The following is a 23,888-nucleotide window of genomic DNA, read 5'->3' as shown; positions in this document are numbered from 1 at the left end:
GCAACGGTAATGAATTGTACTTTAAATCCGACACAGTTGCAACATCTTGTCATTTAATGGATTGTTTTACTATAGAAATGTCAACAGTAGTCGATGGGGAACATAGGCCAGCTACCGCTATCGCTGAAGTCAGTGTGCTGTTAAAGGAAGGGTGGCATTAAGTTCACTTAGTGCTTCAGTATCCAACTGCTTTGGACAAATTCAGATACATGACTCAGTCAAATCCAATGACTACAGAGGCAATAGCAGCCAAATTATATTCTCTTAATCTTTTTAGTCATGACGATTGAGAGGTTCAGGTTGAAGTGTGTTATTCCAGGAAGCCTGGACAGGGGCTGGTTGCATAGAGACAGGCTAGATTTAACTGTCCAAAAGTACTTTTGTTGTGCAAAATCTGCAGGTTAAACTTCCATCTAAATGAAGAGCAACTCCAACAAATCACAAGAAAATGAATGCCTGTTTCTGTCCACAAATGATATTTAAATATTGGGACCTAGCTGCTCACTGATTCACTAGTCAGTAATACTAAACCATTGCAGAAAATGTATTTATATGTTTTACAGATCAATCTGTGAAAAATAATGTGAAAAACCTTGACAAATTGAAAAAAATAGAAAACAGATTTTTGCAGGGTCTATACCCTACAACATAACATGCCTTGGGGCAACTATTTTTGTAATTTGGGATTATATAAATACAATAGAATTAAATTTAATAGAAACAGAAAACAACCATATTATTAACCACAAAGTATATTGCAAGAGTTCTTAGCAAGAGTTACCCCAGTTATCATGTTGACTTGGAAACAAAGGGATAGGCCGTTGCTACTAATAGAAAACAACTAAGATACACATGTTAGACTGAATGAACAAAATAAAACTGAATAGAATATCAGTCCATCAAACTTCACTCATGTCAGACAATCTGACATATCCGATAATCACAAGTGAAAGAACCTTAACTGCAGATGGTGCAGTTCCATCAGGTAGTTGAGTAAAGGTTTATATGTGAGCCAGCATGAATGGCAGAGGTCTGAAATTTGCTCACCTAAATGGAATGAAAATTGTTTTTCATAGTATGTGTTACACCTGTACTTGATCTATGACAAGCCAAAATATCTACTGTGAAAACGATCTGTTTTAAAAAGTCCAAATGAACATTTGAGGTGGAATAAACCACTTAGATTATTTGTAAACTTGTAAACTGAGCTAAATTCTATTTATTAAGCTGAAACTGTATATTACTGAAAGACCAACAAGGACAAAATTCAGTGGTGAGAGATTGTAGATGAAACTTTCTGCTGAAAGCAAAACACAGAACAAGATGCAAACAAGAATGTATCCAGCAAACTGACATCTTTGTGAAAGAGCCAAAAGTATCACCGCTGTTACCCTTGGGGTGCTGTAGCAAACTTTTTAGGCTCAAGATTAACCTGTTTATTAGAGCAGCGGTCCCCGGCCTTTTTTGTGCCACGGACCAGTTTATGTCTGACAATATTTTCACGGACCGGCCTTTAAGGTGTTGCGGATAAATACAACAAAATAAAACCAGTACCGGTACCAAAAAAAAAGATTTATTCATAACACACGGGAAAAGACCCAGGGAAACCGAGTTAATGATAAAAAATAACAATAAAAACCGATAAAATCCCTGAAAACCATAATTTTCACACCCGAGCCTCAACTCTTGCGGCCCGGTACCAAACGGCTCACGGAACCGGTCCGTGGCTCGGGGGTTGGGGACCGCTGTATTAGAGTGAATGTGCAACCAGCCCCATGAGTTTTCTCTCAGCGTGACTTGGATACATATTAGCTTGTGAGGCAAGAACAGAAGGTCTTTTGCTGCCATGATGCCAGGTCTTTCTTGGAAATGAGTTTTGAATCTCAGTGAGATTTTTACCTGGATAAATAAAGGATTAATTAATAAAAATTAAAAAATAAGCTATATCGAATGTCCAGTCCAACAATGAAATGGGTAGATGTAGTATTCACACCCAGATGTCCTTGATAGGTCATCCTTGCAAACTTGAACAGGTAAACCTCAGGCTTACGTCCAACAGAACGGTTTCACAGTAATTTTCTTTCACTACTACAATTTGAGCTAAAATTCTCAACAGTACACACACCAGTAGATCAGGTTGAAGAGGATATATGCGCCTGGGAAAATCATACGAGAGTATGTGTCAATGGCGTGGGTGTTCTGAATGATCCGGAAGCCACGGATGCCCTTCTTCTTGGTGCCAGTGGACTCATTGTCCAAAGACAGATGCACTACCATCTGTTCCTGTTTATCTGATATGTCCTCGGCAACCATTGAGGCTCTTGTGTATCCCGCCAGACTGTTGGCATCTTCCTCACTGTAAGTCCCATCTAGCATCATGGTCTTGGTATGGGGCATGCCACATGTGCAAGGGAGTGTCTGGGACTAGGTGAAATAGACAAAAGGAATCATAATTAAAAAGGTTTGATCACTGTTTGAGATGTGTGAGTTTTGAAAAAGGTGCCTGTACCTGTTCCTTAACCTTTTCTCTGAGTTTGCGGTCTTTCCCATCCCTCAAAGTTGTCAGGTAGTTTACGGCAGCGTATTCTAGCACAGACAGGAAGACGAAGACAAAACTGACCCAGAGGTAAATGTCCACAGCTTTGATGTAGGAGACCCTGGGCATGGAAGCATTCACTCCAGTAATGATGGTGGACATGGTGAGCACCGTAGTTATACCTGAAGAGCATACAAGGTCTTGTTAGCGCAGCAGTCAATGAACTACGACAGAAAGTCATTTTAATGGCCAAAAAGAGCTGACTGATTTACATTTTCACATTTTCACATCTGATGTCCTTAGGAAACATATTCAGTTTTAGCAGGCAAGAGTTACAATGATGCAGATCCTCTTACCTAATGAGACTCTGGCAGGGACAGCCCTGCGGTCAATCCAGAAGGACACCCAGGACAGCATCACCATTAGAGTAGCAGGGAAGTAGGTCTGCAGTAGAAAAAAGAAGATGTGACGCCGCAGCGTGAAGTTGATGTACAGACGGTTGTACCAACCTGGAGATAGAATAAGTGAGGAATAAGTAAAACACAATATACTTTTTGCTTTATGTGTTAGAGGTAAAACAGAAAAAAACAAGGTAAAATGACAGAACATGAGGTTTTAACAATGAATTAACAATTTTATAGCTCTTGAAAGCTATTTGGTCTTTCCTTAGGTTGGAATGGAAGAAATTGCTTCTTCACATGTGCTTTATAAACATAACAAGTTGAAAAGAGGAGTTTCTGTAATTAATTGATTGATTGCAGTGTTGTGTGGTGGCGTTTACAGAAAGGCAAGCAGAGATGATTATTAGCAACTTTATCATAGTCCATCTTCTCTACATCATACATGTTAGGCAAGGTGGTTATTTAGAAGTAGAATGGGAGGCAGAGCCTTCAGTTTTCAGGCTCCTCTTCTATGGAACCAGCTTCCAGTTTGGATTCAGGAGACAGACACTATCTCTACTTTTAAGATTAGGCTTCAAACTTTCCTTTTTACTAAAGCATATAGTTAGGGCTGGATCAGGTGACCCTGAATCCTCCCTTAGTTATGCTGCAATAGGTGTAGGCTGCTGGGGGATTCCCATGATGCACTGAGTATTTCTTCTTCAGTCACCTTTCTCACTTACTATGTGTTAATAGACCTCTCTGCATTGAATCATGCTTGTTATTAGTCTCTGGCTCTCTTCCACAGCATGTCTTTTTTCCTGTCTTCCTTCCCTCTCCAGAACTAGTCTCAGCAGATGGCCCCGCCCCTCCCTGAGCCTGGTTTTGCCGGAGGTTTCTTCCTGTTAAAAGGGAGCTTTTCATTCCCACTGTCACCAAAGTGCTTGCTCATAGGGGGTCATATGATTGTTGGGTTTTTCTTTATATGTATTATTGAAGGGTCTACCTTACAATGCAAAGCACCTTGAGGCGACTGTTATTGTGATTTGGTGCTGTATAAATGAAATTGAATTGAACTGAATTGAATTGAATGAAGGTGGTTAGCAACTGCAAACTTATCTGTTCTGCTGCTAAATCACTGAATCTCATTTACTTGCTAATGCTAGCTGAGTTTCCATAACACATTGAAATTGATCTAAGAGCAGCAAAAGTCTTAAGTTCCTTGAGGCAACTGTTGTTGATATTTTGGACTATAGAAATAAAACTTAATTGAACTAAAAGCTGAGCCAACAGCAGCTTGCCTCACGTGCTCCTCTCTCATCAGTTTACACTCAAAGACCAGAGATTTATCCACAATGCACATGTGCAAACCACCAGAATAAAGCTGCTGGCCTCTCAGCCTACCCAGCTCCAGTCATTGTTACTGGGAGATGGACATGCCCTAAGAGACAGAGACACACTTTGCTACGAGATGAAATATGCACAGCTTCCAGCTGCAATATCTGACTGTGGCCACAAGATGGCAGTAATGTAAGGGCCAGATGTACATATTAATTGATAGACTAGGACTTTTTGACAGAACTGTCTGAGATGAAAATTGCTCTACTTTGGTAAGTTTTAACATATAAATTTCTATTTTTAGGTTTGACAAGGCAAATGCACTTGTACTAATGTACTGATGGATAGCCACTGCAGAACTCTAATCTGTTTACCACATGGGCACACAGCCTACCTGTAGGAACCAGAAATCTGGCTGGGTTATAGGGGATCTACTTATTACTTACCTATATATTTTACTCAGAGACATCTGGATTAATTTATAACTTTGTTATGTTTGCATTGTGTTGCACTGTTTATTTACCTTTTCGTTGATATTCTGGCTCTTCATTAAATGAAACTACCATAAAAATAAGAGATTTTTTATTTCTTTGTAAGTCTTCAAACTGACAGATTTAGCAGGGAATCAAAGCGTTTTTTCTCCTCCACTCTATGAACATGCTTTGGGATTTTTTTTTTAACTTGCCCCACTGAGGTTCAGCTCAGTCAGCAGGATGACTTCTGACTGTAATAGCTGGATCTGGCTGAGCCATCAGCAGACATCAGAGGAAATATGTAAACCTCTCCCAACTTAGTTTGGCTTAGTTTACTGATTAAACATGAAATTAACTCTAGAATCTCTCCCAGATAATCATAATGTTGATGCTAAAACAGGATTTTCATATATGGCCCCTCAACAATATACAACGACTTAAGATTATTTCCCCTAAATCTTTGGTTTTTGTGGAGCAGTTGTAAGAGTGACCAATCTAGTCTTACACAAAATATGTATGTATAAGTGAAATCTGGGTTTGTTTTCCTTCTCAACCTGTGCTGCTGTAGAAAGCCAGCCTGGAGGTAGTGTGAAACTTCTGAATCAGGAACTGAGACAGAGAAATCCTGTCATCTGTGCTCAGGGACTCATCGCCACTTTTCCAATAAAGCATCAGGTCCTCATCTGTGTAAGCATCTGCAGGACAGAAAGTAGGAATGGAAACAGCAGTCATCTGAATGAACATAGCTGGACTTGGATAAGCAAATAGAGCAAATTCATAAATTCAATAAAAGCTTGTATTCTGCTGATGGCTGAGTTTCAAATAAGAACTAAACTAATACTAATAGTAATAATCAATTCACAATTTAGTAACCAAAGCCCCTCTTTGTTGTAGGTTTGCTCATTTACACAAAAATAAACAGTCTCTAATTTTTATGGTTGTCTTTTTAATGAAGAAAGACAGAATATCAACCAAAAAGCTGGCAAGACCAAAGAGCTGTCAAAGGATATGAAGAACAAGGCTGTAGATCTGCATGATGTTATAGAGGGCTACAAGACCATCAGCAAGAAACTTGGTGAGAAGGTGACACTTGTTGATGCAATTATTCGAAAATGGAAGAGTGGAGCTCAATGCAAGATTTTACTTTATGGGGTGAAGACGATTATGAGAAAGGTGGTGGATTGGCCTAAAACTACACGGGAGGAGTCTGTTAATGATCTGAAGGCAGTTGGGATCACAGTCAGCGAGAATACCATTAGTATAACACACTACACTGCAATGGACTGAAATTTTACAGCACCTAAAAGGTCTCCCCGCTCAAGAAGGCATCTGTGTAGACCCACCTTAATTTGGCCATGAACATCTAAAAGATTCAGAGAAGGCCTGGGAGAAAGCGCTGTGGTCAGATAAAACCAAAATCGAGTTCTTTGGTATCAGCCGTCTTTGCAAAGAGAAATGCTGAGAATGACCCAAAGTCTTCCCACAGTTAAACACAGATGTGGAAACATCATGTTGTGTGACTTTTTTTCTGCTAAGGTAGATGACGACTTCACCGCATTGACAACGCAAATCTTGGATGACACCGTCCTTCTAGCATGACAGTCACCTAAACCACACCACAAGGCAACAAAGGAGTGTCTAAAGAAGAAGCAAATTAACATCATGGAGTTGGTTGACATTCTCAAACTGTTAATTTCTTTGTGAGTGAACTTAGAAATTTAGCAGGGGATAAAATTCTTATTTCCCCCACTGCATAGCAGCACAAGAAGGAGTCTCATGGTCTAAGAATACTTACAACTCTCCAGCTCCAGTGTACATGTCTGTGAGTCCAGAGGGAAACGACTAAAATCCATGTTGCAAGCTGCAGTAACTGTTACTCTGTGGAAGCAGAATATAAACCTTAGTAACTCTAGACAGGTGGCTCTTTCTTGCAAGGCATTTGTTTCCTGTCTTCACCTCAGACTGTACAGAACATGACCATCTGGGAAGACCCTTAACATGATGTTGTCAGTAGTGGTGTCGTGGATGAAGGACCTCTTGGAATGGACAAAGAACACATCAGGTACCCATATTTTCTTCACCAGGCGACCATCAAAGGTCATGCTTTTGTTTGTAGCACTTGGGAATGCCAGCCTTTCATCTTTCCAGTAGTGCCTCAGGTACAGAGTCATGGTGAAGTCCTGAGATAATGGGAGAAAGAAGACAGCATCGGGATGAAAAGGTCTTGCTATCCCTAATTTATTGAATTTTTTCTGGGATTACATCACTGCAGCCAGTGGCTGCTGGATTATTGAAGTTGTTTACAGATAAATGTACAGTAAGCCAAAATGCTGAACATATGTTAACCAAGTACAGTCCGCAGGCTTCATTTGGTCCTAGAATACCCTCTTTTTTTCCTCCTTCGTCCTCTACGTTGCTCTGCAGGCAGGAATGGTTACGCCCGTGCATGCCCCCTCCACACCACAGATAATCTTTTGTCCTGTTCTCATAGTATTACAATTATATAACAACAGATTTATAATGACTAATGACTGTAGCAACATGTACTCTTGGCACCAAGTGAACAAGTACCTTTGATGTTGCATAAGACCAGTTTAGTGGCATGTCTGAGACTTTCACATGATTAATAACTTATGTCTACTAATCAGAGATGATTCCACCTTTAAAGATCTAAAGTATGTGTTCTTGCATATTTCCAGTTCATGGTTTTAATAACCCATATACTGGTATACTGGGTCATGTAAAATTTTGCTTCATGGTTTTTTTTTTATATCTCTGTCAAAAGCTAAACTGCTTTGTAAGAATAAATTGAATTTTCTGTCTTTTATTTATTAAAAATTGGATTTAACAGAAACAAAATAGCACATTTTCTCATGTCACTCAATACTGTGCTGAGGGTTTTTGTTGCTACAGTCTGGTATAATTTAGTGTCTAATGCTACCTAATAACAGTGAGTGTTAGACAGCAACCGCTGGAGTATTACAGAGCATGTTTTCTGTCTTTATGGCTGTCATTAAAGCATACTGAATGGCTTGCATTAAGCAATGAAAAGTAAACTCTGGCCAGAAATATACAGTATATTATGTTGTCTAACAGTGGGTTCAGTGATATACATGAAACATGACAGACAGTGACTACATCCATCCATTCATTTTCTTCCACTCATCCAGGCTGGGTTGCAAGGACACCCAGACCTCCCTCTCCCCAGTCACCTCCTCCCACTCATCTGGGGGAACACAGAGGCATTCCCAGGCTAGCTGAGAAATTGAATTCCTTCAGCATGTCCTGGGTCTGTCCCGTGCCCTTATTCTAGTAGGACATGCCCAAAACACCTCACCCAGGTAGTACCCAGGTATGATCACAGCTGAGGGATCAGAGTGCAGACTGACTGGTAAATCTTTGTTATTATGCTCTTTATCACAACGGACCAATGCAGCATCTGCATCACAGTAGCCATAGTCCCAATCCATCTGTTAATCTCCCACTTCCTTCTTCCCTGACCCATGAATAAGACTCTGAGATGCTTAAACTCCACTTGGGGCAGTAACTTGACCCAGAGACTAAAATGACTCCGTTTGTTAAAATTGTGAAGTGACACACAAGCGCGGTCAGTTTTAGTTCAAAATGACATGCCAAGAGCCGCATTATTTAGCATAAGGTCACAAACTATGAAATTTACCACCAGGACAAGTTTTACTGCTGCTGGTATTGTTTTGGTTGGAGGTCATCTCTAAGTTAAATGAGAAAATTTAAAATCAGGTAGTTTGGTAATCCATTTGCTTTTATAACATCTTCATCTGACATTCCAAATAAATTGGAGAAATGTCTAACTCTTCTAAGCATGCACTCTTAAACCTTTGCAATGCCTCTTCCACACAGCAGTAACTGCTGCAATATCAAGCTCAAAAATTAAGACGTGCCTTTTTAGCATTGAAAACTGGCACAATTAGCAGTGAGTAACTAATTTGCAGAAATGCTTGTGCAATATGGTCAGTTTTAAAAAAAAATCCAGTTTCCATTTCTTACACACAGTTGTCCATGTTCTCTTTGCAGATACCAACAATACTTTCTGCACAGCAGTTTAAACTCACACACCTCCAAAGATACAGCTGAAATTAATCCTGACAAACAGTTTTTGCCTTGTGTACTTCAGACTGTTTTCAGTGTGTAGGGCAGACTTGGGCTGGTTGTCACGTTGTTTATTACAGCTAAACACTAGAAGGCACTGTGAAACTTTGTTGATATCACATGTTTAACCATTACGAGCTGTCCATTTTACAGTGATCATTTTGTAAAACACAAATAGACTGAGTTGAGGAGGTATTCAGAGTAATTTCATGTGTTGTTGTGTGTGTTTTCGGTTTTTGTTATTAAGAGCTTTGGAAGTATTAGACACTTAATAATAAGGTAAAGCCATGGTTAGGATCAGTTTGGTGCTATATAAATAATATTGAATTGAACTACAGAACACTGACCTGTTACTACCAAAAAACATCTGCCGAGGAGAAGTGAATTAAACCATTTCATATGTGCAAGTTGGCACATAAACAATTGTCAGTTTGTCCGCACTAATCAAGAAAAACTACTGGAAAGCTCCATCATTAAGACCTCTGATATTTAATCTGACTTTGCACCAACAAAAAGTCCATAAGTGTGTATACAACATTGCAGTGGCACAGAAAGTCACAATCTCAAAGCCCTGGAGTAAAACCAGTCACGCCAATGCAGACTGGTTTAGTTGCTTCCTCAAACACTGCCCTACTCTTGCCATTTGATCACCACAGACCACAAGCTTGGCACGCACTACAAGTTTCAACAGGGAGAATGCTGGCATGTTCTTTGACAACCAGGAGCAGATCATGTTGAAATACAGATTTGAATTGAATAACTTGTGGAACAAAGCAGAATGCAGAACTCAATCCCATGGACGGGTCAAAATATGGATCTTTTAAAGAGTATGCCAACTCTGCCCGTGATGCCTGGATGCTGCCAAATGTTATTCTGAGGATTGTGGCCATTTCCTTCCCAATAGCTGCAACCACTACCAACATCCAGTATCGTTCAGGGTAAGTGGCATCTACCCAATAAATAGAGATATCTTCAGGAATTTGAGTTTGCCCAAAGTTTGTCTTCCAACCTTATCTGGGTTACAGCAGTGCCTGGCTCCTCCCACCTCCACTGAACAGAACAGAAATTTGCCCACAAATTCTTCCCAGCCCTCCACAAGTGGAGCCCCTATTGAAGTAAAGCAGAGCAAGACCAGGAAGAGAGCAGTTCTCTGATGATCAGGAGTGCTTCTGCTTGGTTTGTGTTGAGCCTTATATCAGTAGCTGGCCTAAGGAAGAATGGCTTTGATGTGTCAATGTGTGTGCCAAAGCTGGGCTCTCAGATGATATCAGAAAAAAAAAGTTTCTCATTTTTTATTAAATCACAATTTTTACTGATATCTCATTGATAACTCTGGGGACAACCAACCCCAAAGTGAGGTTGGTTGTCACAAAGTGTTAGTGTCACCTAATTAATTTTTATTACAATTAATTACAAAAATTTAAAGCATACCCATTTTGAACCAGCACCTTAAGCCTAATGAAGGAGTAGTTATTGAAGGCTGTTTTACTGATCAGCAGTTTATGTAAGAGTAAAAATGCCAGCCCTGTTCTACCCTACACTTAGCATATTTTAGCCATGGTCTCTCATAAATTGGACTTGGACAATGCTATATTTATTAAGCACTGGCAGATAAAATCTACCCCAATTCCAAGGCTTGACACACAAGTCATGTTAATCTTGGGTGCTCACAGATAATGACCCTCTGTTTAAAGTCCACATTGTAACACGTTAAGTTGGTGAGATGGGACAGTTTGGTTTGTGTCCTGGGAAATTTGTGTTATGTTGTGTGATTAGTTTCATTTTTAGGCACTAAGAACTACTTAGCAAGATTATGGCATGGTTGAAAATTCTGCACATGATACTTATGCTGTGTGTCTAATTGAGGTACCAAGTGGACTGTTGGGATTATTGCCATAACCTGTTGTGTTTCACACTTCCTTCATTGCAGTAATGAAACCACTTATTTATATAGCTCCAGACATCTGGACATTACTACAGCAGTCTCCTACCAGCTCTGGAAATTTTGATGTCCAAGTCAGTGGCACCGTTTTGTGTTTGTGCCACAAATTTAGGTGACGAGATGCTGGGTGCACTACAAGAACTAACAGTTTCCATAATCACTATTCCAGTATTCTAAATGAATGGGGTCACATGTCCGATAACACAGTCAATTTTACATGTCTCTTAAACTTCAGTGTCAATTAAACATTCAGCCTTATAGGTACTTTATCCAAATACTTGTTAAGCTACATTTTGTTTAATGCAAATTTACATTTAATGCATTTAAAATACTTACCATGTCTACCTCTGATATGCTGTCCAAACTCTCCACCTGAACGTCCACCCCAACAGGGACAGCTGGACCTTCAGATATAAACAAACAAATCTGAAGTGGTGCCAAAAGTACATAAATTCTGTACTTAAGTAGAAGTGCAGATACTAGTGTTAAAAATACTCCAGTAAAAAGTTGAAGTACTAATTCAACTTCTTTACTCAAGTATGAAAAACTATCGGCTCTGAAATGTACTCAGAGTAAGAAAGTAAAGTAGCTCCTTGAAGAACATTTTTACCACCTATTTTTATGCAAAACTAACTGAATCCTGTGCTATATTAATGTCATGATAAAATAACATTAGTATATAAGAATACCAACTTTATTTCAGACTAAAATTTTAATTCTAATACAGGTCCTCAGCTTGAATCGGTTAAGTGGAACAAAATAAAAACATAGCTCTGTTTTCTGTTGCCTGCGATGTAGTGGGTGATTTTGCCTATAAACAGGAAAATGAGCAGGGAAGAGGTTAAAGCAGATTTGTTAAAATCAGTTCAATAAGGACATGTAATTAAAAGAATGAATTGATTTATTGATGAACAGAAGTTAGACAGATGTATTTAGTGGTTAGACTCTGATGGCCTGTCTTGGCAGAACGGAACCCCAGCTGTGAAAGGGACAGGGATGTTCAGTGCTCTTTGAGGATTTACACAACTGAACTGAACAAGATATGAGCAGATGTTTCATGAGGTGTCCTGGCTGATTTCCATCCTCTACACGGACAGTACACTGTTTATGCTTTATATTATACACTCTACAGCTGGTAAGGTTGAATAACAGAACAGCAGAACAGCATGAGAGAGGTGTGGAGTGGCATGAAGACTGTGGTGGGGCATGGCCTGCGGTGTCATGCAGGGAAGGCGGACGCACCTGCTCGGCATCCGCAATCACGCCCCGCTGACTGGTGGTACTGGGCCCTGCAGTATTGTTGTTGTTGTCAGTGTGTGTGGCTGGCAGCGAGAGAGAGCTGCAGCCAACTGTGTGTATACAGCAACCAGCAAATAAACGATGCTGCAAAGCATGAAGGTACACCCGGGTCTGCTGTGGGTTTGTTACAAAGACAATCACTGGATTCAAGCCATCCAACAGCAGGGGAGCTGGGGGTGGTGAGGACAGAGCCAACGAGTTGAATGTGCTTTTCAACAGATTCAACACTGCAGTGAATGCTCAGCCCCCTACTGACTTACCTGTAGTCAGCGTGCAATTCACAGCCACACCACTGTCTCTCCCTCCCTCTCAACACTGCACCGCTGCCTCCTGTAAAAGTCCTGACACCCCTCCCCCACCTATCACTTTCACTAACGACCAGGTTCAGAGGCAAATGAGGCTTTGTGGAGTCTTTCATAAACTGTTCATGTTGAGTATGAGTCTGCAGAGGGTCCCAGTGCTGTGGAAGATGTCATGCCTCGTCCCTGTACCAAAGACGCCACGTTCCAGTGGCCCCAGGATTACAGGCCTGTGGCACTGACTTCCCACGTCATGAAGACCTTGGAAAGACTCATCCTTGACCAGCGACCTATAGTCAGACCACATCAGGATCCCCTTCAGTTCAGAGGAGCTGAGGACACCATCATCTACCTACTCAGTCGTGTCTACACCCATCTGGACCAGCCAGCGAGCACTGTGAAGGTCATGTTTTTCGACTTTTCCAGTGCATTCAATGCCATCAGACTAACCCTTCTGGGTGATAAGCTGACAGCGATGTAGGTAGATGTGTCTCTTGTGTCCTGGATTGTTTATTATCTAACAGGAAAACCACAATGTGTGCATCTTCAACATTGTGTTTCTGACAAGGTTATCAGCAACACAAGGGCACCACAAGGGACCATCCTCTCCCCCTTCCTCTTCACCCACTACACCACAGACTTCAGCCACTGCACAGAGACCTGCCATCTTCAGAAGTTTTCTGAAGATGGCACGAGCAGAATCATCTGCAGCTCAATGTGACAATGACCAAAGACTTGACTGTGGACTTTAGGAGGACCAGGAAACCTGTGACCCCTGTTTTAATCCAGGGGATCGATGTAGACATTGTGGAGGACTATAAATACCTCAGAGTACACATAGATAATGAACTGGACTGGGTTAAAAACACCACTACACTCTACAGGAAGAGCCAGAGTCGTCTCTGAGGACTTTGAACATCTTTTGGACAGTGCTCAGGATTTTCTATCAGTCTGTTGTGGCCGCTGCCATCCTCTATGCTGTTGCATGCTGGAGCAGCAGGTTGAGGGTTGCAGATGCCAACAGACTCAATAAACTGACGACAAGGCCAGTAATGTTGTGGGGACGGAGCTGGACTCGGCGACGCAGATGTTGTCCAAGACAAGGACAATGTTGGACAATACCTCCGACCCACTCCATGATGTGCTGGCCAGTCACAGGAGCATGTTCAGTGGGAGACTTAGATTACCCATAATGCACCACTCAACATCACAGGAAGTCATTCCTGCATGTGAATATCTATGTACAACTCCTCCATCTAATGCACAGTACACAGTGCAATAGTTACACACTCTTTTGCATATGCTCTACAGTAAAATAACAAATAACAAAGTTTTACAGTTTAGAGTAAATGTCTGTCATATATTTAATCTCTGTAATATTCTGGATATTTATAATTGAGCTATTTGTATATATATTAGAGCTATTTCTTATATTTCCTACTGTAATATATTGTATTATTTCATTAGTTCAGTCTGTTACTGTTGTTATCTTGGAGCAACAGTAACCCACATAATTTCCTTAGGAATTATCAAACTATTCTGATTCTGAATTTACTGAATGAATCTCAACATCATCAGTTTAACTTCAACTTAATCACTGCTAGCCTTTATGTACCTAACTGACCATGAGCACCACAACTGCTGTGCACCAGTCCGACACACTATTCTTTACTTTGAATCTGTCACCGTACAGCAAACTAACCTGTGTATTGTGCAGTAACCTGCAAAGTATTTTCATGCAACCTTTCAATAGCATAGTCTACCTTCTCAACATGAAAAAATGCAATGTCATATGTACAGACCAATTTGAAATTACCTGCCACTTAAAAAAATATTACTCCCTTTATGTTCACTCTTCTTCTATAGGACTAGCTGGTACTGCAACTGCAGTTTATGGAAACATGCAGTTGTTCTGGTATTGTGCCAAAAAATAAAATAAAATAATAATAATAACAATGATAATAAATGAATAAATAAACACTTGCCCACTTTAACCTCTGACTATGGCACATCCCTTTCACCCTTGGTGATTAATATATGAACAGGACTGTCTCCTGTGTTACTGTTTAGGCTCAAATCACTGTGATGTTTAAAGTTAAAATAACACATTAAACCAAAGGTAACAAGTCTGTTTTGAAAGTGTAAGGAGTAGAAATTACAGATACTTCTAAAATTACAGTACAGTTCAAATACTTCATTACTTCCCACCTCTGTAAATAGTATATTACAACACTGGAAATAAGACAATGAGAATAAGCAGAACCTAAAGTACTTTCATTGTTGTCTTTAGTCTTTATTGCCCAAGGATAGAAAATGTGCAGGCGCATGCCTGTGCGCAGAGGAATAAGCACACCTAAAAAGCTATTTACAAATTAATAATAGTGAAGACATCTATTAAAATCACATTGCTTTTGAAACATTATCCAAAAAGCTAGAACCCTGTGCAAACTGTAAATAAAAAGAGGTACAAATGATTTTCTAATAATTAACTCTATATTCAACTGAAATAATAAAATGAAAAAATAACCAGATTGTCACTGACATTTGAAATCCTGCAAACAAATTTTCAATTTGTTGTTAACATATTTCAAAGATGCTAAGACAGTGATTACAAGCTCAGGAAACATGCTACCTTAAAAAAAAAACTTATTAAGTTCACCTTGGCCTTAATAAGTAAGTAATTAACAGTAATAGTAATAGTTCATCATAATTCAAAAGACTGAACAAGGCCTATACAAAAAGTTTAACCAGTAAATAATAGTATTTCTCATTGCCAAACTGCAAAAAAACTAGATTTCATCATCTATAGTACAAATATTTAGAGAATCGAGAAAAGTCTGTGCATAAAGGTCAAGCTGAAATAATTAGCTAGCAGGTAGCACTGCTGTCATAGTCCAGGATCACTGATCCGGTGTTTTAAGTTTTTGTTGTAGACTCATTCTTCTTTCTTTTGGATTTAAAAGATGACTTATGGTCAAATTTTGTAATATTTAGTTTTGAGTATAATATTTTGTAGTGCATCTGAGTTCTGTTTTAAGATTTTGGTTTCTTATTTTATTATGTTATATATCTGTCGTGTCCAGTCTGTCCCAGCTTCGTCTTTTTGTTTTGTCGTCACTGTCTCCCGTGACATGTCAGTCTTGTCTCCTTTTTTATTTACCTTTCTTGTTCCCCCATAATGTCCCTGTATCTTTCTGTCTTGTCTCCATGTTCCCTGTTAAACTGTGTCCAGTTTGTATGTCTTAGTCTTGGTTGCAGTGTTAGTTTTATTTTGACAGTCCCTCGTCTTGTGTGCATTATATTTGGTTTTGCTTCCCCTTGTTTAATTAGTCAGATTCAATTTAGCTGTGTTTCCCCAGGTGTTGGCACTCTGACATAATCACCTCTTGTTTATTTAAAGCCTCAGTTTGCTTCTGTTATTTGTCATGTCCTCCTTAAAGCTGTGTCTCTCGCTGTGTGCCTCCAGTTAGGTGCCTCTCGTCAGATTATTTGTTCCTGCCTTATGTTATGTTTACTTTGAAGTTCTCAGCTGTAAAGCTCCTTTTGAATTTTAAATCTTGCTTTGTGAATCCTGCATTTGGGCCCTACTCTCAACACTACACAGTGGAGCCTTGACAACAGCTTTAAGAAGAGACATAGATCTATATTGACTCAGAAACTCTTCTATAAACTATTGAACACAGTTTGTCACTGCATCCACAAATGCAAGTTTAAACTCCAGCAGGAAAACACAAGATCTCAAAGTTGAACACTGTCCTGGAAATGTCTTCCTTTTGGCCAGACTCTGGTCTGACCTAAAGGAAGACATGTTGAAAACGATGGACACCGAATCCTGAGGGGTAAGGTCTATGGTGCACTAATGCACATTTGGTAACTTGCACATCTGTAAAGTCAACAATAAAACTGAACTACGCACTGGCATTTTTTTCCATACTTATATCAGTAAGATGATGACAAACTGGACATCCAAACCATGGCCCCATAACAAAATAGCATGCCTGCCTACAGTTCCCACTGAAATTATTGGGTACATTTTGAAATTTAAAAAAAAGAAGCCAGTGAGGGCCCCAAAGTGTTGAGCAGCTGAAATTCCATAACAGACAAGAACTTTTGGCTTTCATAACTATAGCAAATTGTCTCATGAATGGGTGAGTGTCTAACTGTTTGTTTCTGATGACACAAACTAAGTGTGCTAAGATCTTCTTTGATTTCAATAGAAATGTGACATCAGATGTGATGCAGTCACTCTTATGATCTGCAGACTTGCTTTCAGTGCATTCCCTTACACAATCCTAAAATAACAGGCTGGAGTTAAAGCCATTAGTAATAAATGGTAATTTCACATGAAAGGTTGAGTTAGGCAGAACACAGCATTCTCATGTTTGTTCCTCTGTGTTGTTTAGCTGATGAGATGATTATATTTAAGGCCAGTCTGGGATTTAGAGGGATATGGAAGAGTATCCTAGCAGGCTCATAACAGATAGAAACAAATTCACACAGCAGTCTGTCGTTTCTGTATTAAAGTCACATTGGCTGCTGTGGTGTTGTTAATCTCTGCAGCAGTGAGAGAGTCAGTCTTACATAACTGGTTGCACAGCAAAGCTGCTACCTGGAAGAAGGGATAGTAACTCGTGCCCAGCTCCAGCTGTCAGTGTTCTCCCCTCTCTTACTCACATCATATGTCACATGTCACGTTCCGGACTCACTATAACTCCTCCTGAAGACACGCCCCTTCAGCTGACATAACACTAGATGACTGCAGAGAAAAAGCCTCAGCTAGCAGTGCTTTTGGAGCAGGATTGCCTCATTTCTGGCTACAGCCAAAGTCCATTTTGAGCCAAACAGAGTGACAAGGAAACAGCAGTGGTCTATCCAGAGGACGAATACAAGTTTTCATGTTTAATAAATTACTGAGAATGTAAAGCAGGTATCCGTTCTTCTTCCAAACATTTATAGACTGATGAGACAGTTGCATGAAATGTCCTATGTGTGGATTTGCCAACAAATCAAAAGTGCATTATAACTATGCATTCATCATGCTACATTCGTGCTGTGGAAATGTGTTTGATTTCTTATTTTTTGGTATATTTGTCACAAATACATCTTTGAGATCACAAAACAGAGTATGTACAAAATGTGCCACAGTGTTGGCATGATGGCAGTGGCGTGATAGGTTTTCACCCAGGGAACCAGGGTTTGCATTTCCTGTTAGTTTAACTTTTGTTTAAAATTTTAAAAATACATAAACATATATACGTTTTCGGTTGCTGTTGCTGTTAGATTGGAGTTAGTAGGTAACATTTGCTCATTCTGGAGCAAAATTATTAAACAGATTTTATTATTAGCAGTAATGCATATGCTTTTACAAGTTTGTTTCTTGGGATGAGCCTTTCGTTTCCATTTCTCCATTATCATCAGTAGATTTCAGCTCATGTCATAGGGAAAAATACTTTTGCTGTATGGCCTATGGAGCTCTAAGGACCTTGGAAAGAAAAGCGACCTGACTTCTTTAAGTTTCTTGAAGACATTTCACCTCGTATCCAAAAAGCTTCTTCAGATTTAAGGGCAATTGCTGGAGAGTCCCAGGTATTTAAGCCCTAGTGGGGGTGTCCCACTATTATTGACCCACTGCTAATCCTGTGCCTCAGCACATGTGAGGCTGCTATTTATCTAGTTCTTTTGTGTGCTAAATTGACCAAACCAAACCAAAAAAACAAACCCCTCCATCAATCTTTCCTTTGTTTCTGTCTATTCAAATGGTGCAGTGCGGATTTTATGGAGTGTCTCCCTACATACGTAATGTGATTGATTCTGAAGCATGAGTTCATTTTTAAATACTAATCAACTGCTTTTTATAGAGTCAGATATCTAAGATTACAGCTGTAATTTTTCCTAGTCAGCCTTAGTTTTGAGAGCTTGAATTATTATCTTGTCCGTTCACCAGAATAGAGAGAGAAAACACTTTGTCCATTCCATGCTGAACTCTGTGTGGATTAACAACTGTAAATCCACTGTTGGTTGACTGTGCTTAGATTAGACAACTAGGCCTGTGCATTAAGCAGTGATTTTACTCTGCTGCGAACATAGACACAGACAGCTGGAGGAATAATCATTCCTGTTATACTTCTTTGAAGTCTCTGCAACACATGCATATTAAGTGCACTGCATTGCCTGTGGAACATAAAGTCCCTGCTGATGGGGCCGCACATTCCTAAAGAAATTGTCATGCACGTAGATGTCCACTCTAAACCTCATACTCAGTGTCTAATGATGACATTTATGCAAACCTTGGCAGTTCACAGACAATGAAAATGTAACACACAGTAAAACCAGAAAGAAATCCCACTGCAGAGTTCCTCAGAGTGACATTGGTGACATAAAAATCATACCATCTCAATACTAGAAATAGAACCGATCCATACAAGTGTATCTGCCCTGTTTTTAGATAGTCATGAAGGTGGAGCTACATACATACATTGCAGTTTGATGTAATATGAAATATTCCAAATATTTCACCAAACTGTCTGCTACTGTTCATCTATTAAATGTGTCTCACCACAGTTCAATGGGAGCAGTGCAGGTGCTTTAATTATAAGCACAGAAACCCTATTAGCTCTCCTTACACACTGCTGACGATAAACCTTGTGTACCGTCACACTCTGATATACATTTTAGAAGCAGTTCAAACACTGAACACTTCTTTCATTAGTTACACTCCAGTAGCTACTTTTAAAGCCAGAAGGAACTGCAACAGCTGGTGCACACTCTGACTTCTTCCTCATTTAAATGATTGCACGAGAGTCTCACAGGAGTCTCGTGTTAAAGAGCACAACTGATCATGGAATGTTCTTTCTTTTTTCTTTTTTAAACTAAGGGTTATAAGGGTCAGTCAAGAAGGAAAGAGTCAGAGTGGTATCAACATTGACTTTAGGTTGAACAAAATTTGGAGAAATAGACTGGGAGACTATGTTAGTGAAGTGCTGAGCTGACGTATCCAGTTGCCTCTGTAGGTTTCCTATATTTCTCAGAAAACACGTCTTTAAAGAAATCAAGAACACATTACTCTTATCATGATGGAAATTAGCAGCTATTGGAGCTTACCTGCGAATGCGGGCCTCATGGTGAAATCGTGTTCATCAATGCGCAGGAGGTGGCTGGTCTTTACCTTCCGGCTTTTAGTTCCATCCACAACTTTCTTTGATAGAGGACTGATGACAAAAACCAGACAGAGAAAAAAAGGGGAACTAAGAAGTAGTGAACCTTTGTTAAAAGCAAAAACTGTCAGGTGCCCATGACTCAAATCATTCTTACTCCTCATATTCGTCAGTAAATGATCCCTTCATATTGATCTTTCAATTTAGCAGTGGTGAACAACATCCACAATCCTCACTCATTGCAAAACACATACCAGGTTTTCTATGAACCCAACAGGCTGATGATCCACAGCTCAACATTTGGGCTAAATTAGAAGGAGACTGCTCTGTGACAAAATAAGTCAATAGTTCAGTTGTGTAACCAGCTTATTATTACTTATTACCTTTATGATTTAAAATTAAATGACCTCTGCCTACATGTGTGAGCTGAACCTGTCACCCTGGTTGCCTAGAAACCTCAACTTCCTAATGTGATAATTTGTCTATACTAGGCCAAACCATCAGCTTTCCTAACTCTGACTAAAGAAAGGTTAAAGAAAGGAAAGATGAAATCAAGAAGTAGTACCACATGAGACTCTAAAGGTAGTGTGCTGTTTACTAATGCAGACGTTGTCACCCTTAAACTAGAAAGACTGCTGTTGTTTTATTAATGGTGACAATGATAATTCTGTTAGGAACAAACAACCATTGCACTATCCAAAAAACAATAAATAAATAAAATAAATAAATCTTGGCTAATATCTTTTCAAACTTTGCTTTTATGACCCATAATTAATTTGCAAATATTTTTTCTTGAAATTTACAAATGTAATTGTGATTGAGTGTGATGAATACATTTATAATTATAATTATTATTATGGAAAGATCGTGGTCACAGTTAAAAACAAATGTGAACAATTAATTGCAACATTGGAATGCCGGGCATAAAAGACAAATGTGTTACACACCTGTCCTCCATCCTGGTCTCGGAGCCTGGCCTTCCAATAACAACAGTGTCAGGTGTTCCAGCAAGTTCCCTATAAGACATATATTTACATTCAAATGAAAAATCTTTAGGAACTATGTGCATTAATAAAAGTCAACTAAATTAAATCACACAATATATTGCAAAGTTACAAAATATAACACAATAGATCTAATACATATAAATATCTCAATTAATAAAGATGTTTTACTCTTAAATCTTGTGGGAGGTGAGTTGTTGCAAGTTAAAGTCACACAGATAAATGCAATGCAAAGGTTGATGGATGCACATTTCTGAATTTTGGTGACAAAATAACACACTATACTAAGTTGCTGTCACTTGTGGTATGAATGGATCAAAACACTCCTAGAATACCCATAGCCTCACATTCTTAATAAAGTAGTTGAGTTTTCTTTCTGTCTCTCTAGATAAAAGGTACACTGCTTCGTTTTGCTGCAAAATACTCCATTTCAGTGAGTATTTTAGGGCACTCACCCAGAACACCAGGGTGCCTCATTGATAGGTTTTATTAATTTATGAACAACAATGCAGCTCTGTCGCACAGAGGAACGAAACGGATTTTGGTATATACACTGCATGTTTGTCAAGACTGACACTGAATTGCTTTAGACATATGGAGAGGAGCAATGCTAGATATGTGTATAGGAAAAGATTGAATGGATGTGCTATTGTAGTGACCCTTATGAGTTGCAACCAACTCTATTTACATATAAAATGAAGGAAGAAAAGCAGTTAGCAAGTGTCCAAATAATTATGATCCACAAACACTGTAAGAGCCCAGTTAGAGGCGCAGCAAAAATAAAATTAAAAAACGAGTATTAAAATACCCTGAGAAACTACTGGATGGGCAAAAGGGACACAGGAGAGACACATAGCATGACGGTTTATGACACAACCAGGAACTGAGGGAAACTGGGGGATTAAGTACACATGTGACATAATTAACCGGAGCTGGAACACACAAGAAAACACAAGTGAGCTAAATCTGAGAAGCAAGACTGAAACTAAGCTGAGCACAAGGCACACAAGACCAGGGACTGGTAGTAAATTAAGACAGGAAGTACAGAACGTAGACTTGACATGTAAACAGACAGAGAGAATGTTGATATACAAGAGGGATGCTTGGAAGGAAAAAACACAGACGTGATTAAGACAAACTGGACATGAGGGGGAACTAGCTGAGACTAAAAAACAAGAAATATCAATAAGTCAACTATGAACAATGGGGAATAATACTAAACACAGGGGAAGACTAAAAAATGAGAAGCTGGAAGGAAATCATAACATCATAACTCAGAACTGAATCAAGAACACACAAAAACTGGGGAAAAAACAGGAACCATGACACATGTGAAATCAGGAATAATCAGCAACAGATCAAAAATGAAAAGGAAAACTGAATTACTACAGAAGAAACTAAAGGAAACGTGAGTCTGTAATCAGACGTTACAGGATCAGCATCAGTAACTTGCACAGCTTGTTAGCCAAAGAGATTAAATCCAGGATATAGAGTCATGGAGTGCTCCTGGGAAAGGGTAGAGAGCTGACAATCAGCGAACGATAGCAGCCAAATAACAGGCAGAATGATAATTCCTAAAATTCTTGCCCCCCACGGACCCGTTCCTGCTCCCTTCACAGAAGTCCTGATAACTAAAATAACATCTGTATAACACGCTGTATCTCCAAGGATGGTTTTCTTTGCTGTAGATGATTTCACGAAGCTCGAGGACAGCGGATTGCTGTTCTATGGCTGCTTTTTACGCACGGTTTGGTTGCATAAACACAGTTAGTTACCACTCAAAAATGAACTGGACTGCAAATTGGTAAAATGTGTTTAGCCACGGGGAATTTGCACTTGAATGTTGTGATTCTATGTGTTCATAGAAAGAAAGACTAAAGACTTAAATATGCTATTCAGTGCCACACTAATGTTTTAATATGATGGATGAACCACGAGTGAATTATCTTGATGTGCTAAAAGATTTACGTCACATTGCTGTTTCATTTCATTTGGGGTTTTTGTTGTTGTTGTTGTTTTTTGTTTTTACTTTAAAATAAAACGAAAAAGAGAACTTACTTTGCTGGCTTATGAGTCCCGGCCGGTGCCGACCACCGTTTTTTCCTGCTTCTGTGTTTCCGGCATTCCCCGATCAGACTCACACACAAAACTAGAAGCAGGACCCTGGTGTAACGCGGCATGATGAGTTAGAAGTCCAGCTGAGAGTCGATTAGCGACGTTTTCCTTCCACGTGCAGCACCCTCCGTGAGCCGTACCATGTTTCTGTCTAAAGCAGGAAGACAATCGAGCTTGAGAGTCAAGAGACTGTGGTGAAGGAGTGCGCCAGTTGCTTCGCAGAGAGAGATTGATGGTGAAGACTGATAAGCGCTGTGATTGGTCATCAAACTCCAGAGGTGCTTTTCGTGGATAGGAGCGCGCAGCTTCAGGACCACAAGTAGTGTCACATGAAATAATCAAATATATAAACAAGCACATAAACATAATGAACACCTGACGAGCTGTGAGTGATCGTTGTATTAATATTAAAAAGAATAACAATGAAAAACAATATTTGCGAGCTGCACTCCTTAGATTAATTCAGCTGTATGTATGACTGTCCGGCATTTGCGATATCATTTTCAGTTTAGAATAGGATATATATATTATAAAATCAGGGGTTTCGCCAAAATCCTCTTCTGTCAGTCAGGACATGATTCTCTACAGTAAATGTCTTCCCAGATAATCTGACGTCATCTCAGCACCATATTTTCCAGCAGTCTTTGTGGGTGTTGAGGACGATGTGCTCTTAAATGATTAGAATGCATTATCCTATCAAGAGAAACAAATGATGATGATTTTCTTTAAGCCCGCCCGGGTTCACTACTACTGCTGCTGCTGCTACTGGCAAGAGTAGATTTTACAATTAGGCAATAAAAACAAGCATAGTAAAAATGGAGGCTGTTCTCCTTAAACAACTTTTCATGTTGTTCAAATGTGAAAAAGAAAAGCCTACAAAAGTCCATGATAGTAGGAGTTAGATCTAAAAACACATTGAATAAAATCAGGATAGTACAGCTGTTTATTCTAACATTGGTATCTGTATTTTTAATTTTCATATGTTGACAGAAATTTGAACAGTCTCTGTAATTACTTTTACATCTTTATATGACAAGGTTGTCAAGGGGATGTAATACTGTGAAGGAAATACTGTATGTAATACTGAAAGAAATGATTCAACACTGGACATCTCTCAGGCAAAGAGAGCTGAGTTTGCAGGATACCATTGTGGAAAAAGCTTCTCCGATGAGAGGTGAAACGTCTTCACGAAACCTAAAGAAGTCCGGTTGCTTTTCTTT

General features: G+C 39.4%; 1 protein-coding gene across 2 annotated transcripts; it reads right to left on the bottom strand.

The window, feature by feature from the left end:
- Positions 1–33: 33 nt before the first annotated feature.
- On the bottom strand, positions 34–22,958 carry LOC134643574 (gamma-aminobutyric acid receptor subunit rho-2-like). 2 transcript variants are annotated; one of them, XM_063496016.1, is made up of 10 exons: positions 22,612–22,957; positions 20,497–20,565; positions 19,497–19,603; positions 11,134–11,201; positions 6,684–6,907; positions 6,523–6,605; positions 5,282–5,422; positions 2,893–3,045; positions 2,510–2,718; positions 34–2,424 (listed from the first exon to the last, which is right to left on the bottom strand). In XM_063496016.1, the coding sequence occupies exons 1-10, from the start codon at positions 22,731–22,733 to the stop codon at positions 2,110–2,112; spliced, it is 1,491 nt and encodes a 496-aa protein (XP_063352086.1). In that variant the 5' UTR covers positions 22,734–22,957; the 3' UTR covers positions 34–2,109. The 2 variants fall into 2 exon arrangements, with proteins under 2 accessions (XP_063352086.1, XP_063352087.1); XM_063496017.1 differs by lacking the exon at positions 5,282–5,422 and having other exon boundaries at positions 22,612–22,958.
- Positions 22,959–23,888: the final 930 nt, after the last annotated feature.

This window comes from Pelmatolapia mariae, linkage group LG15, assembly GCF_036321145.2.
Source record: "Pelmatolapia mariae isolate MD_Pm_ZW linkage group LG15, Pm_UMD_F_2, whole genome shotgun sequence".
In the NCBI taxonomy this organism is placed as follows: Eukaryota; Metazoa; Chordata; class Actinopteri; order Cichliformes; family Cichlidae; genus Pelmatolapia; species Pelmatolapia mariae.
Note: the sequence above shows the minus strand (reverse complement) of the source record. Positions and strands in the feature narration are given on the sequence as shown.